At 45.4% G+C, this 16,119-nt stretch overlaps 2 protein-coding genes across 2 annotated transcripts; both read right to left on the minus strand.

The window, feature by feature from the left end:
• Positions 1–6,359: 6,359 nt before the first annotated feature.
• Positions 6,360–7,215, minus strand: LOC123142415 (uncharacterized). The gene is made up of 3 exons (XM_044561340.1): positions 6,798–7,215; positions 6,619–6,742; positions 6,360–6,380 (listed from the first exon to the last, which is right to left on the minus strand). The coding sequence occupies exons 1-3, from the start codon at positions 7,163–7,165 to the stop codon at positions 6,360–6,362; spliced, it is 513 nt and encodes a 170-aa protein (XP_044417275.1). The 5' UTR covers positions 7,166–7,215.
• An 870-nt stretch (positions 7,216–8,085) lies between these two features.
• LOC123142416 (zinc finger MYM-type protein 1-like) lies at positions 8,086–11,151 on the minus strand. Its single transcript, XM_044561341.1, has 3 exons — positions 10,870–11,151; positions 9,685–10,667; positions 8,086–9,535 (listed from the first exon to the last, which is right to left on the minus strand). Exons 2-3 carry the CDS (start codon positions 10,656–10,658, stop codon positions 8,275–8,277), a joined length of 2,235 nt encoding a protein of 744 aa, XP_044417276.1. The 5' UTR covers positions 10,659–10,667; positions 10,870–11,151; the 3' UTR covers positions 8,086–8,274.
• Positions 11,152–16,119: the final 4,968 nt, after the last annotated feature.

The following is a 16,119-nucleotide window of genomic DNA, read 5'->3' on the forward strand; positions in this document are numbered from 1 at the left end:
TGTTGTAACACGATGGGTGTTGTAACACAAATTTTAAACTCCTTTTCCCCCTCTTAATTAATGAATAAGGCAAGTCTTTTGCCTCCTTTCAAAAAAAAAAAGATACCAGAACTCTAGGTCTGACACTTTTTGCTGATGATTTAGTCCAAATTAACATGGCGGCGGTTGGCACATACACTTCCACGGCGATCTTCTAGTTCTGCGCCGGTCGGACTGCTCACAAGCCGACTAGCTAGAACATGTTTACATTCTAGTTTGACTGGGTTTTCCTTTTTACACACCAGAGGCAAGAAACGCAAAAACAATTAATTACACAAGAAGTCATTAACACATTAAAAATCACAAAGGTTTAAGCGTTGATAAAAAGAAAAATGCAAAAAATAATAAAAACTTATAAAGTAACCAAACATATCATTTCCACATTAAAATTTAAAGTGTACTGGTGTGTATTTTTAGTGCAACGGGCCAAATAATGTTTTAGAAACAGAATGGAAGTATCAAAACATATTTAGAAGTGAAAAAGTTATGTACTCCCTCCATTCACTTTTGTAAGTCATTTCAGACAATTCAAAATGGACTGTTTTGCACATTGTCTGAAATGTCTTCAAGATCTTATAAAAGTGAACAGAGGGAGTAGCACATTAAAATACACACATTAATATATTGATATCCAAAACACTATTTGGCGCTTAAGGCGCCGGATTTAGTTGTTTTCGTACATAGCGCACACTCCATCGAACACCTGTCCTTTCTAATGGCCCGGCACATCTCAGGTATATCGCATTTACTATTTTCCACAAAAAAGCTACCAAACCATTTTTTTTTCAAGCTTCAAGAAGCTTCCGACCAGTTTTGTGAAGCTTCTAGAAGCTTCCGACCGGGTTTTACTATTTCATTTTTCTGTATTTGATATTCCTATTTTTATTCCAGGTATTCTATATATCTAAGAGAGTTATCCCCACTAACTTATTATATCACATCCTATATACATAAGAGAGTCATCCCCACTAACTTATTTATCTCAAAATGAAAGTATGCCACCTCACCATACAACTATGAATGGGATAAGGCCCACCTCAATATGTAATCATGCATGGAAAAAGACCCACCACCACATTCAATCATGCGTTGCAAAATGGTTTCCGTCTAATTGTTCTAGTTATTCAATAAATACTGCTGCAACAATATAAAATCAAATATTATAAGTCATATGAATTTTTAATTTTAGTTCTCATGTTATCAACCCACATTTCATCAACCATTTCCCGCTGCAACACGCGGGATATCCTCTAGTATACTTAATAGTATATTCCCACTACCTCTACTTATCTTAAAATGCAAGCCATCCACACCTCAGTAAGTGTGCCATGTCAGGATCGATTAATAATATTTTCAGCCATGCAGACCACATAATGTCTTTAATTATCACCAATAACTCTATTTTTTCCCGACACGCAAGCAATCCAACTCATCAAATGTATCATGTAAGTATCCACTAACTACAGTTTTCATACATGTAAAAACCACATCAACATTTCTATTTTATTGGTAATGGACATATGTAATACATTGGATATTATTTAATTTGTTTTCTTTCTATAGGCTACTGGTGGGCATTAGTTTAATTGTTGAAACTAATATGGTCAACGGTACATGCATGCCTTTTGTTCACACACAATGCAAGTACGTAACACTTCTAGGTTTAAAGACAGTAGCATTTTATTTACATCACTTCCTTTATATATAATTCATTTAAATTTATCATTGAATTCCTTGTGCAACGTGTGGGGAAATTACTAGTTTATCGCGATATGCAAGCATGCCACCTCACCAACAATTACGAATGGGATAAGGCCCGCCTCAACATTGAATCATGGATGGGAAAAGACCCAGAACATTCAACTATGCAAGGGGAAATGTTTTTTATTTTATTATTTTACTTACATTCAATAAATACTGTTACAACTATACATAATCAAATATGATAAGTCACATGTATTTTTAATTTGGGTTATCATGTTATCCGCCCAAACTTTAATCAAGCAATTCCCACAGCAATGCGCGGAGTATCCTCTAGTCATACTCGGTTTTAATCTGGGGTTTCACTTTTTTGTTCTTTTCCATGTTTTAAACAATTTGATTCCATGAACTTTTTTTCCAGACTCGTGAACATTTTCCAAATTCATGATTTTTTTAATTCGTAAAAGAACTTAAAATCAATGCATATATTTTGAATCCCTAAACTTTTCAATTTTGTAAACTTTTAAAATTTTATGATATTTGAAAAAAAATTATAGAATTTTCGAATTCATGAACATTTTTCAGATAGGTGAACATTTGCATAATCCATGATTTTTTTTAAACCCATGGACTTTTTCAAATTTATGAAATGTTTAATTCTTTGAACATTTTTTTAGAAAACCAGTAAATTATTTTATTCTTGAACAGCAGAGCAGCACTAGAAAAAAAGGGGAGTGATAAGAAAACTAACTAGAGCGATCGAGCAAGTCTGCTTTGTTGGGCCAGCCAATGCGTGATTTAAGTGCTGAGGCTGAGCTTTAATCTTTCTGCTCTTCCTTGGGTGTGCTCGGCCTGAGGCAAACGACCAAGGATAAAGAAATAAATGTATAAACTCAGACTCTCTAAAACTATTGTATTTTCTATAATATATTTCCAAATTGTCATGTGTTAGTGCTGCATAACTCAATAACATCTCAAATCCATAAATTCAAACTTTCAAATTTAACTTTAGACAAAGAATAAATTTGAATCACAACATTGTGGACATCAATTTAATGGTGGTGGGTCGGTCCATTTAGTACTTTCAGATTGGTTTTGCACTACTCTATCAGTTTTCACATGTACAACTACCTGCCGTAGTCGTACTGCCCACTAGCTGCGCTGGCCTAAGCAGTTTCAAGCTGTTTATTTTTATTTCTTACGGAAATATTTTATTATACATATTATATCAAATGTGTTAATTATTTTTCAAGAAATATATATTAGGCGAATAATAAATGTGCACACTTTTTTTTGAGTTATTGATTGTCTTTGAGATAGCTACCCACTCATTCCAAGTGGTAATGTGCACACTTGTTTATATAAAAATTTCTATAGCATATTTTTAGAATATTCATTGTGTATTACAAATATTGATAATTGATTTCAAAAATTATATTGTGGAGAAAACTCGTTAGCCAAACTCCACTGCGACGAGATTCCAACGGACGTGCTTTTGTTTGATTTAGGGGCTGTTCGGCATCGCTCCACTCCACAGCTCCCGGAGCGGAGTTGACGGAGCTGTAGATCAAAATGGTGGAGTTGTCATTTACCCGCTCCGCAGATTTCCGGAGTGGACCATTACCGAACAGGGCCTTATTATATCAAGCAAGGATGAGCGACGGGCAATGGGTGAGGTGTTGAGATGTAAGTACTCATTTTTCTAGCTGAAAAATGACCATGCACTAGTACAAACAGGGCTTTCGTCACAGGGCAATATTCACATTAGTCCCGGTTCAGTCACGAACCAGGACTAATGTGAGCATTGGTCCCGGTTCGTGCGGCTAAGGCATTAGTTCCGGTTCACCTGGGCCCTTTAGTCCCGGTTGGTGCCACGAACCGGGACTAAAGGGTGCGATGCCCATTAGTACCGGTTGGTGGCACCAACCGGTACTAATGGGCTTTGAGGCATTAGTACCGGTTCATGGCACGAACCGGTACTAAAGGGCCCATCCAACTCTACCCCCCCCCCCCCCCGCCCCGCCGTGGACCGCCTTTCCAGTTTTAGAAAAAAAAGAAAATGATGGAAATGTCAAAAAAATAAAATAAAATAAGTTTCCCATGTGATATGTGGTCTAGTTGTTGGGAAAATTAACAAATATGAATTTCGACTTTATTTGCAAAATCTCTCTGGAATTTCTTAAAATGGGCATAACTTTTGCATACGAACTCGGATGAAAAAAAAATTATATGAAAAATCATTTACTCAAAAAGTTACATCCGAATTTAACTGGGGGAACCCCGTTAAACATTTTCAAAATCCTCAAAAACCTAACAGAAAAAAAGATACGGGGCTTTTAAGATCTGAAGAGGCAAAAAAATTCAAAAAATTTCAAACTGTGGTCAAACAATGGTCAAACTAATTATTCTAGAATATTAGTGTTACTAAATAATTACTTCAGTTTTTTTGAATTTTGGTCAAATCTGGTCAAACAGTGGTCAAACTAATTATTCCAGAAATATTAGTGTTACTAAATAATTATTGTTTTTTAAAACAATAGTTTCAAACTCAAACAGTGAAATGTGTCACTTCATGCTCAAGCTAAATTCCTGAGGGTTAATAGAATTGACATCTTACTATTGTCAAGAAAACAACAAGTGCAGACTTGGAAACGAGAGAGAATAGAACCCGGAAGTTAAGCGTGCTCAGGCTGGAGTAGTGAGAGGATGGGTGACCGTCCGGGAAGTTAGATGATTTGAAATGATGAGGAGTGATTAGAGATTAGAGGATAAATTGATAGTCCTGGTTCGTGTAAGAACCGGGACTAAAGGGGGGAGGCATTAGTCCGGGACTAAAGCCCCCCTTTTCTACTAGTGATGCCTGTTTTATTGCCAGCTGAAGATCCAAGATCCTAGCGAAGCGTTCGTTCTTTGCACTTTCGTATGTTGGTTGGCTACATTTTGCTCTGTCGACCTTGCAAAAAACACGCTTTGGTCTGTGCTTTTCAGGGTTTTACTATAGTGTGGGCATTTCTGTATTGCCGGCTGAAGCTCCAAGCGGCCACCTTTTCTCTTCACGCACGCCATAGGCAGTAGCCTTGTCACGCTCCTTCCCGCCAGGCCACCAGGTGGGTCGGATCTTCTCTAGCTAGCTAGGAGGCAAGCTACGGGAGAGCAAAGCTTGTTGTTTGTTTGCATTTTGTGAAGCAACTTGGAAAAGTGATGCATCAAGGTGGCTAAATGAGCGAACGTGTTACGGACGGTGGTAATGGAAATGGGAGACGTCGGCAAAAAGAAAAATCTCAGACGGAATGATAAGGGCCATGGGAAGTGGATGCCAGAAGATGGGCTCTCTAATTAAGTAGTAGGAGTAGCTAGAACGAACCCAAGTTATCTTCTCCGTAGAGAAAAAGGTTAATAGTACTAGCGGTGCTCTAGAGCGCTCTAGGTCTACTTTGGATTAATTTGGTGTGTCAGCGTAAAATAACAGTTTTGCTAGAACTCATCTAGATGAGATTTAATTTGGTCTCATTCATCTTTTATAGCCACTGGATGTGATGCTATAAGATGCGTGTGTGCTGACGTGGTTATATCCATTTTTGTTTTCCAGGTAAATAAGACCAAATTATGTCTCATCTAGATGAGTTCTAGGTATTCCCGTAAAATAATGATGGTGTGTGGATTAATTTGGCGCCAAGGAAAGCAGCGCGGTGTCACCACGCGCCGTGTCCACTCATCAGGGGACCGACCAATCTCCGTATACGACTAGAGAATCCAAAGGCACACAAGCTGACCGGCACGCACGATTCAACCCTCCGTGGAGGCACGAAACGGCCGCCGAGAATCACATTAGAGTGGGACCCGATCCTCGTCACGTCTTTCCACTGCACTGCAGGCGTCAGCAGCACTGGGGATAGCTAGGTCGCCTTATCAGCCGATCATATAGCGTATCTCAGCACCTATCACCACTGCTGGCCACCCATTCACGTGCCTTTTCATCACGTGAAACTTAGGTGTGAAATTGATATCTCCTATTCATCGTCTCGGAATGCAGTGAAACCGATTAATTTCTACCGGAACGTGCACACCGGAAAGTTCTGAAAATCGTAGGTTGGTGCATGCATGTGCGAACTAGAGGTCGGCACTTTATCACTTATGCATGTGTGCCTGCAGAGAGGCGAAGAAAAAGTTAGGGACAACCCCAAGGTAGCGCGCCAGGCGCTAACGTTTCCAAATAGATTATCGCAGAATAAAGGCGAATCCGCATGGAATACTAAATTTGGCGCCAAGGAAATTTGGCGCCTTGCGTGTGATTCAAAATAGTAAAGGACTGCAGAGACATAGGAGATCACACGCTTGTTACTGAACCACGCAATTCATTATTTCGTTGCCGGTTACATTGCACACTACACACATACACACCTAAGCGTGCACCCCTAGAAGGGACAAGGACAACGATTCTACAAGGACTCTTGCATGCTTTCAAGGTAAATATATTTACAAGACGAGGGCGACCCAACAGTATTTGAACTCCATCGTAAGCTCACAACCTGGCAAACTCCATGCGTCTGAATGCATCACAAAAGCATATCCCCGTAGTGATTCAGAGCCTGGGCTACACCGGTGGCGGCAGCATGGGTTCACCCGGAGCTGGGTTGATTCTGCAGACAAAAAGAGGAAATGCAATTTATTTGCAGTACACAAACATATACAGTACTATATGCATATGGGAAATGAAGACATGCATGCTACTCTTTTCATGGCTACAAAAGTGACTGCCTATGGAGGCCATGTCACCGTCCGTGAGTGGGGACGAGTGGCACGTGGTGCATGGTGGCTTGGAGGAGCACAAGAGAGCGTCGTGGGGTGGCGGACATGGGGCGTACGACGGCGGGGCACAGCGGCATGGACGAGGACGCCGAGCGGCACCGTGCGGTCGATCGAAGTGGACACGCTGCGCCGCATGGCCGGGCACGTCGAATGTTTGACGCCGAGCGCGGGCGGATACGGCGGCGATGCAGTACTATTCCATCGACATGCATGGTGCATGGAAGACAAGTAAAGACGCCATGGCATACCTGCCCTGCTCGAAGAAGGCGGAGAAGGCACCAATCCCCGTCGCCGCGGCGATGAACCACACGAGCAACGCGACGTGGAGGGTGAGGCCAGCCGTGCCCATGACCATGTAGGCGAAGGAGAAGGTGAGCAGCGTGGTGAGAGTCCACACTGACGCCTTGAGCCGGTTCCTCCACGCCGACCCCGCTGCCGTTGTGTTGTAGAGCCAGAGGCAGCAGAAGAGCAGCACCAGGTCGAGGTAGGAGGTGGCGACGAAGGCGACAGTGGCCGTGTCGCCCTTGGAGTGGTACACCGCCATGACGGAGTTGAAGGTGAGCAAGGCCAACAGCAGAGCAAGGTACACCCAGGAGAAGCCGCCTGACAGCAGCATATCTATCTTTGCTTCCTCAATTTGAATGTACTACCACCAGAGGCTAGATGCACCCGATGGAGTGACTACAAACAGAGGCTAGATGCGAACGATAAGCTTGAGTTAGAGTGGTGTTGGTTTGAGATGAGGATCGAGGAGAAGGGGTCTGTGGGCTCATATAGTCGCAAAAAGGTAAACGCTGGGCCATCATGAATTTGCATTTCCTTTTTTTCTAGAAGTGTATTAGCGCATTTATTAATGGAAAGCAGCAGCCATGAAACTGCATGCGACCCACACCCGTCCACGTCTCTCAACAGGCCTCGCCCCACCTTTCGCCTCGCCTTTTCCGCCACCCCTCCTTCGTGCGAGCCAGCCTCGGAGGCTGGACGGTTTCTTTGCCAACGATCGTCGTACACGTATGCAACGCACTGACCGGCGAGAGCACGATCATTCCTACTCGTATGCGCAGCCATGGAACCATACATCTCGAAAAAGGTATTCACTCCCCATGGTAACCAAGATTCTGACCCTCCCCTCCCTCCAGTGGCGGAGCCAGGATTGGAGCAAGCCCTCGGCCTAAATTTTTTTTTTGCCCCAAGGAAAAAAATTTAACATCCATAAGGCTTCTAGCTACCATAAAAGAAACCCCATACAAAATATGTCTCAATTGCACGAAAAATTTAGAATTTAAGCTCAATGCTTAATGGTACAACAAAATAGATAAAAACATGCCAAGAACTACAAAGAACAATATGTGATAAAAAAAGTACCAGATCAATCCTTCATCAGTGCGTCACATAACCTCATCATCGGTGGAAGAAGAGCCAACACCTTCAAGACATGAAAAGAAAATTTTCATAAGAGAAGGCATAGATATCAAGTGAAAGAATTATCATTGATACAAATCTAAAACTTACCACTTCGACGAGGTAAAAGCCCTTTGCGAGACCTATATGATTGAAATCGATATACAATATCATCATCGTCAGTAGTTGCAAATATATCTCGCTCAATATAGCAAACCATCCTATAATTAAGCCAGTCATCACTCATCCTATTCCTCAACTCTGTCTTGATAATACTCATAGCTGAGAAAGCTCTTTCCACCGATGCGGTTGCAACAGGCAAAATCAATGTAACTCAATGAGGCGATATACCAAAGGGAAAACAATGTGTCTACCAGTCTGAACCATCTTCACAGCAAGATTACCGAGGTCATTACAACTCAAAAAAATTGGATTAGCTATCACATCCGCAATGAATGTTTCAAGCTGCTTTCTAAGGACAAACAAAATCTCATATGTGGAGAAGTCATCAGCGTACATCTTAGCAAGTTCAACAAGTTTGTCTTCATCAAAATTAGCAAATGAGTTCCTTGGATCAAGACAAGCAATGCATCTTAACAATTGAGTAGATATCTCAGCAAAGCGGTTATTTAACTCAGTAATAACTTGGTCATGCACAACATTGAACAATTCATATATGAAGCGATGATAATAAGTTACCATTTGACCACCACGCCCCCTTGAACGACCTCGAGCTGGTATTGTATCATCCATGTTTGGCAATAGAATGCTATGTTTAACACAAAATTCATTTGTCTCTTCCAAGAGCTGATCCCAACCATTTTCTCTTATATCTTGAAGTTTCTGCAATGTGACCCCGATCAAACTCACTGCAAGAACAATGTTTTGATCTTTCCTTTGCAAACATTGTGACAACTCATTAGTCTTGCCCAATAGTTTGATCATTAGATGCAACATGAAAACAAATTTGAAGCTTTCCATCTGAGAAATTAAGCCACCTGCTGTGCTTCTTTGTGTTAAATTTTCTGCATCATCATGAATGTTCTCTAACACTTGCAAAACAGATTTCCACATAGTTAGAAAGCGACACAAAGTTTTATGATGTGTGCCCCATCGTGTATCCCCAGGTCGTACAAGGTTGGTTGCTTGGTTTTTCCCTCTTCCTGAAATTTTTTCCCCAGATTCCAATTGGCTTACAATATTGTCATGTTGTTGTTGAGCTAGTTCATCATGTCTCTTACAAGAAGCATTGACGGTGTTGACAATCAAAGTTATGTGGTTAAAGAAATCCGTTACAGAGGAACAACACTTGGCAACAGCAACAACCACTAACTGCAACTGATGGGCAAAGCAATGGATATAAAATGCATAAGGGTTTTCATCTTGTATCAACTTTTGCAACCCACGAAATTGCCCTCTCATGTTAGAAGCTCCATCATACCCTTGTCCTCTCAATTTAGACATAGATAAACCATGTTCAAGAAACATACCATCCAAAGCTGCCTTTAGAGAAGCTGCTCTTGTGTCACCAACATGCTTAATCTGAATAAACCTCTCGATCGTGTACCCATAACTGTTGACATACCTACATGAGATCAAGAGGCACAAGCAATCAACAACTAGGTTTACTATTAGTAATCAACAAAACAACAATTAAAATAAAAAATAATAAGTTACTAACCTTAAAAACATAATCATTTGCTCTTTTATAGATGCATCTCTGGACTCATCAACAAGTAAAGAAAATTTCTATCTCCAATATCAGCAATAATGGATTTGGTGGTCTCTTCTGCACAAGCTTGGCACAACTGAAATTGTATCTCATGTGAAGTCATCAAATGGTTACCGCCTGCACTATCAAGAAGATTCCTAGCAATTGGATCCTTCTTCTTATACCAACTCATCAACTCCAAAAAGTTGCCCCTATTGTTTGAGCTTGAACTCTCATCATGACCACGAAAAGCATGACCTTGTAATAGAAGAAATCTAATAATACCCAAAATAATGATAAGACGCGCTTTATAGTCTTGTTCATTCTTTTTGCTACCACGATCCATCACATGCGCCACACATTGCCTTTGATTTTTGAAAGCCTCGTATTGTTGTCTAGCTTTATTGTGAGCACTATCATGTTTACCAACATGTGTATCAAGAACACTAGGTCCATCCTTCCAATTTCTAAATCCTACCCTTGTGAATGCCTCAATACCATAATTTTCCGCTCTTGGTTGCTTAAAAAGAAAGCAATAGAAACAAAAGGCTGCTTCTTTACCAACACTATATTCCAACCAGTCGCCATGGTTCTTGAACCAATTAGCATGAAAGCTTCTTTTCGTTGAAGAATTTCCTTGGGGTGTTTTTTTATATTTATGATCAGTTGGTTGGCATGGACCCATATTTATATAAATCCTTCTAGCAGCATCTCTAATGTTCGGATCTAAGCTTTCAATTGGTTTCCTAAGACCAGGATCAGCTTCAATATCACTTTTACAGAATTGATCACGGGCATCAGCGGGATTACCAAGATTGTTACTCTCTGGAGTTGACATTGCAGGTGGGTCGCTTGAAGTCGAAGGCGGTGGTCCCATTTCAATGGTAGTTTCAGTTTCAGGTGTTGATTCAGCCTCCTCTGTCACTTGATTCCCTCCATCTAAAATGATAGGTGTGGACACGCTCGTTGGAGACAACGGTGAAAAAAATCTCTTCATCTTGTTTTTCTACAATATGAAACGAAATTGGCAATTACATCAATTTGAGTTCAACAATACACTAGATATATGACTTGATACACATACACACATCATTCAAATTAAGAGCAGTTTATATACACTGATACACACCGACGTTGTAGAACATGATACGAGCAGAACTGCAGAAGCATCAGCTATCAAGGGAAACCGGGAAAGCATAAAAATATACCAAGTTACGGCAGTAAAGAAGCAGTAGATTGGGCGAACAGCACACTGCGCACAGGAGAGCTGTCCAGCGGTAGCCGAGTCAGCGGCGAACGGCGGCGCCGGCGGCCGGCGTGAGCGCTGGAGTCTAGACTCTGCACTTCTGCAGATTGATCTTGCGTGCGTCGTGTGCGCGTTAGATCGGCGGCGGCCTCGCGATCGCTGGCGTCTCCTGAAGATTCGTGATGTGCGTGCGTCCGTCAGTTTCCTATTTTCCTGTTGCGTGCGTGCGCGAGTTGGAGGTCTCCTCGTGCTCTTTTTTTTCCGAGAGAAGTCTCCTCGTGCTCGTGCGTCTGTTTCACGAGGTGAGACAGCTAATGCCGCTCTGGGCCTTCGTTTTACTGGGCTCTGCACCCCGGGCCTGCAGAAAATCATACATATATACTAGGCTAGTAAAAATTCCACGCCCCAGGCCTGGGCCCTGGGTGCCCGGGGCCCAGCTCCGCCCCTGCCTCCCTCCCCCGACCCCGCGCTCGCGCCGCCTCCCGGGGGGGGGGGGGGGGGCGGCTCCTCCCGCTCACCTCTCCTCCCCCTGCCGCCGCCGGCAGAGCCCCCGGATCTGGCCGGGCGGGTTGGCGGCGGCGGGTCCTTCCTTACCCCGCGCGCGCACCTCCTGACCCAGGGTCAGGGCTGGCGGCGGCCCGGCGGCCCGTCGCGGTGATGGCGCCGTCCTTTGGCGGCGAGGCGGCCTGGAAGCGCTGGTTGGCCGGCAGCGCGTTCCCGGCCCAGATCTGGGCCCTTAGGGCCCCATCTGGGTCCTAGCGGGCCGCCCCCCGGGCATGGCCTCGTTGCCTGCGACGCGGTGAGGAGGAGGAGCGGATCGGATTTGGGGCGGTGGCACCGACGGCGTGCCGGCTGCAGCGCGAAGGTGGGAGCTTTATGGGTCCACGAGGGCTCGGCCGGGCCTATGGGCCCATGGGCCTGGTGTGCTCCTGCTATTGCGTCCGGACGGCTACCGTCGCGGACGATGGAGGTGGGGCCCTCCCGCGTGCTGACGGTGCTGATGCCCTAGTCCCGGCTCTGATTCTTCGCCGTGCTGCCCTCACTTCGCGGTGCCGTGGTGAGACACCGTGGGGGCCTCATGACCGCGTTGGGGCATGGTGGTGGTTGGTTTGGTGGCAGGCTCTGGGGCGCCCGAGGTGCGGGTGGGGATCGGGGGAAACCCCTGTCGGCATGGCCAACACCGGCGCGGTGGCGCCTGTGGGTGCCACCTGACCTTCCGGGAGGGCGCCGGGGCTACCCTTCCTCTCGCCTCGTCGTGTACCGGGGGAAATCCTTGGCAGTAGCGTCGTCATCGTCGCGATCCTTCTTGGAGGTGTTGATAGGTGCCGGCGCTTCGGAGTCCTGGAGTCTAGTGGAAGATCCTGATGGGTGCTGCGATCACGAGGCTTCTTCGTTTTTGTTGATCCGCCGTTGTTGGCATTTTTTCTTTTGCTTTTCTCTGTCGTTTCTTTTGGGCGTGACTGTGCTGCTTTCGCCCCAGCACCTATCCATGTATGGTTCGGTTGGTTGCTTTGTAACAAAGCGGGGGAAACCCTTTTTCGGTAAAAAGGTATTCACTCAGAAGCGTCCCGAAAACAGGCACTCCCATGAAGAGAATATAAACCATGATCATACATCTCTCTTCTTCTATTTTTTTTTCCTTTTTTTCTTGTGTCGGTACTACACACGGAATATCCGGTGGACACCGATGTGGCCAGCTCACAGAGCACCCCGTGCTGCGATACTATACTCTCCTGCCCCGTCTTTATCGGAACACAACACCGGCTTGTCTTTGAGCTTGATCTTCTTCTTAATTGTGATCATCAAGATGTTAAACCTCTTCATCTTTTTTCCTCCTTCATGTCATAGCGCACAACACATCCATCCTACTTCTTCGTCAAGATGTCATCGAACCTCTCCTTCATCTTGGTCGCCACCCCTTCTCGCTTCTCCTTCTCGTGCTCCCACTTCTTTTCTCGAAACCCCCTTCTAAATTTCTTGGGCAGCTCTTTTGTTGGATCGGTTAATCACTCGCTTTGTCCTTATTGCTGATGCGGGTGGTCTTGACGGAATTGGAATGGATAGTTGCTACCCAAATTGCGCAATCAACTTCAACCAGTAATGCATGGGGACGAAGCTTCCATATCAGTGTTGGATAGCCGGCTCCCGTACCAATGTCTGCGGACGCGTCCATAGATGGATAGTGTGTCCGATTTGTGGCACAGCCTAGCAAAATCTTCCTGGTTCCTCAATAGGTAGAACCAAGCATGATAAAACGATAACTTTTAGTTCTCCGGTTTGGCATTTCACGGCATTTTATAGCGCCGAAGACTGCACTGAATGCAAAGCTGATAGCTTTCTACTCTATTGGCTTGGTCACCACATACATCACGTTGCTGTCTTAGGTTTTGTTTGCATGCTAGATTGCCCATTCGAAGCAGCAGCTCAATCCACCTCTCGTGGCTGCCGGGTAAATAAGGGCCTTAAAGAACACGGCCATGGCCCGCGGCGGTGGGGTTCCGTTCGCTTTATATCACATGGTCTAGCGTCCACACAATCTAAGCGAAAGGCGACGGGGCCACATGATCTTTGACCAAGCACGAGGCCCGTCCACTTTCTCTACACTCTCCCCACCTGAGAGTTTGATAGTGCTCCAGTATATTCTCATGCTGTTGCTGCTGCTGTAATTTGATTAATAGTCTTATTCTTTCGTAATTTCATCCAGTGAGCGTGGACGAAGCGGAGATGAACTGATCAGTAACTCAAACAAGAACAGCAGATCTTTTGTCAGCGGCGACCACCAGGCAACCTTTTTTGTGTGTTTATAAAGAAAAAAATTGTTTAATGAAAATAAATAGAGAAATAAAAATGCGTGCAACCTTTAATATAATTCTGACACATGTATGCTGCAAGTTTTAGCGCTGAAGTGATTTTTCTCATCAAGTTTAATCACCGATGGTGTAATTGACTCTTACCAGAAAGTAATGAGTTTGAACTTTCAAAGTAAGTTAAAAGGTACTCACCCACAAAAGAGCTTCTTGTCCTGGAAAGCTTGTCAATCAAAATGAACTACTTTTGACTTAGTGAAGTGCTTTGATATTTTCTTTTTATCTAGTCTATCCATACTGCAATACCAGCACGAATTAGATATCTCTGCCAATTCCCAACAGCAGAATCTTACAGAAGCACTAACGGGCAATCATGAAAAGGTATCTCACTTGCTTGATACTCATTACTCAAAGTAGGGGGGAACCGATTTCATGAAAGGGCATCTCACTTGCTTGGTGCTCATTACCCAAAGCAGAGATTTTTTTTTAGAAAAGGAGGATGACCCCCGGCCTCTGCATCTGGACAATGTATACGGCCATTTTATTAATTATTTTCACAAGACCTTACAAAGTCATACAACAGTAAGACTAAAACCGCCGTCTAAGCAACAAATTGTCGCTACATCTATCCAGTTGATGAAGGGGCGCAGATAGCCTAGGCCTAATACCAAACAGACATCGCAGCCAAGCCTAACATCTAAGACCTGAGACTCCAACCTAGCCACTTGCCGGGTCTGGGGCACACACTGGTCCGGCGTGCTCTCAGAGGCCGCCGCCGCCAACTGCCACCGCTCCATCTTCAGAACTGTACTGATGCATCAACCTTGCTCGGTCCAGCTAACGTCGACGCCACCACGGCGCCCAACGGCACCTCCTCCCTGCGCGCAAACAACTGAACACGTGGCGGACGCCACTGATACACCTCAGCGCCATGCTGCCAAGTACCACCAGCCGACACAGCTTGAAGCCCCTGGAAGATCTGTCGTGCATAGCACCTGCCGACCAGGCATGACCAAGCGTAGCACCTATCGGTCAGGCATGACTTGACATCTCCACCGAAGCTCCGTGCAAGACGAAGCTGCTCCACCTCCTGCCTCTGACTTCTAGCGCTACTCCACAAAACGATGCTCCCAAGAGAGAAACGACACCGCAGTGCCGCCATCATCCGGTCTGGAACACCAGATCCTAGGGTTTCCCCCGGAGCAATACGAGTGGGTCGACGGTAGTCACATGACGATGCCTTCATCAAGGTAACGACGTGGAACGCCGCCATCGCCCGCCGTCGGCTCGGTTTTCACCGGCAACTACGTCTCCCGGACTCACAGCCGGTGCCAGATGACGGATCCCGAGATCCGAACACCCAGTCTCGGGCTGACCACCTCTGACGGAAGAGATGACCACCACCGCCGGCTGCACCGGTCAGAACAGATCTGATCGGAGGTGCCGCCGACGAGACCACCAGGCCTCCACGCCGCCGTCGCCGATCTGAAGGCAGCATGCACACCACCGCGGCCAAGCCGGCCGCCGCCGACCGCAGCCGCTGCCCGAAGGGCCATCCGCAGCGCCCGCAGCCCTGGCCTCCGGCGTGCCAAGCCGTCGCCGTCCAAGGACGGGCCGGCCTCCCGCCGCCTGCAGCCATCCGCCGCGCCGCAGATCCCAGATCGAGCGCGCCACCACACGCCTTGGAGTCCGCCCCACCCCGAAGACGCGCGAGAGAGGAGATCCCCCGCCACCGCCGTCGGCCCCCGGGCTTAGCCCGGCGGCGTCTTCCAGCGGCGGCGGAGGAAGAGGAGGAGGGAGTTTGCGGCGGCGGCGGCTAGGTTTCTGGCCGCCCGAGTCGCCCTAGGCGGAGGACGACGCGGGGGCTAAGGATAGATGTAATATTTCTACGAACAAAGCCAAGAGAAATCGTACCAGCCTACCAGGTACTTGTTCCCTGCTGCATGGCCGATGCGGAATCCTTCAGAACTCATCGACCAGCTTACATAAAACCGGTGAAATTGACAACACAACAGAAGAATAATTAAATGCTTAGTTTTGTTAAAAATATTTGTATTTATATATCTAAGCCGTCGACACCTAACATTATCAAACTATAACAATCAGTATGCCACACTACACATTTATTTAACTATGTTTTTCTACGGGTCAGTTATTTAACTATGTTACAGTGAAACTTCAACGAATATATCACCTCTTCCTAAATTAGTTTTTTTGAAACAGAGGTAAAAGATTTGCCTCATCCATTAATTAAGCGGAAGAGAGTTGCCCGGTTAATTACTGAAAAACCGAACGAAAACCATCACAAACCCTGAGCGGCACACACTGGATACCCCCCACACATACTCCAACAAGGGCATCATCGAGACAGCACACAGGCGTCATCGTCATCACTTCTCCCCTAG

This window comes from Triticum aestivum, chromosome 6D, assembly GCF_018294505.1.
Source record: "Triticum aestivum cultivar Chinese Spring chromosome 6D, IWGSC CS RefSeq v2.1, whole genome shotgun sequence".
NCBI lineage: Eukaryota > Viridiplantae > Streptophyta > Magnoliopsida > Poales > Poaceae > Triticum > Triticum aestivum.

Coding starts and splice junctions, on each gene's coding strand:
- LOC123142416 (XM_044561341.1), bottom strand. CDS start 10,658: ATGAAGAGATTTTTTTCACCGTTGTCTCCAACGAGCGTGTCCACACCT. Junction 9,536..9,684: donor GATAGAAATTTTCTTTACTT/GTTGATGAGTCC, acceptor GATCTCATGTAG/GTATGTCAACAGTTATGGGT.
- LOC123142415 (XM_044561340.1), bottom strand. CDS start 7,165: ATGCTGCTGTCAGGCGGCTTCTCCTGGGTGTACCTTGCTCTGCTGTTG. Junction 6,743..6,797: donor GCCTTCTTCGAGCAGGGCAG/GTATGCCATGGC, acceptor TCGATGGAATAG/TACTGCATCGCCGCCGTATC. Junction 6,381..6,618: donor GCGTCCTCGTCCATGCCGCT/GTGCCCCGCCGT, acceptor TTTTGTCTGCAG/AATCAACCCAGCTCCGGGTG.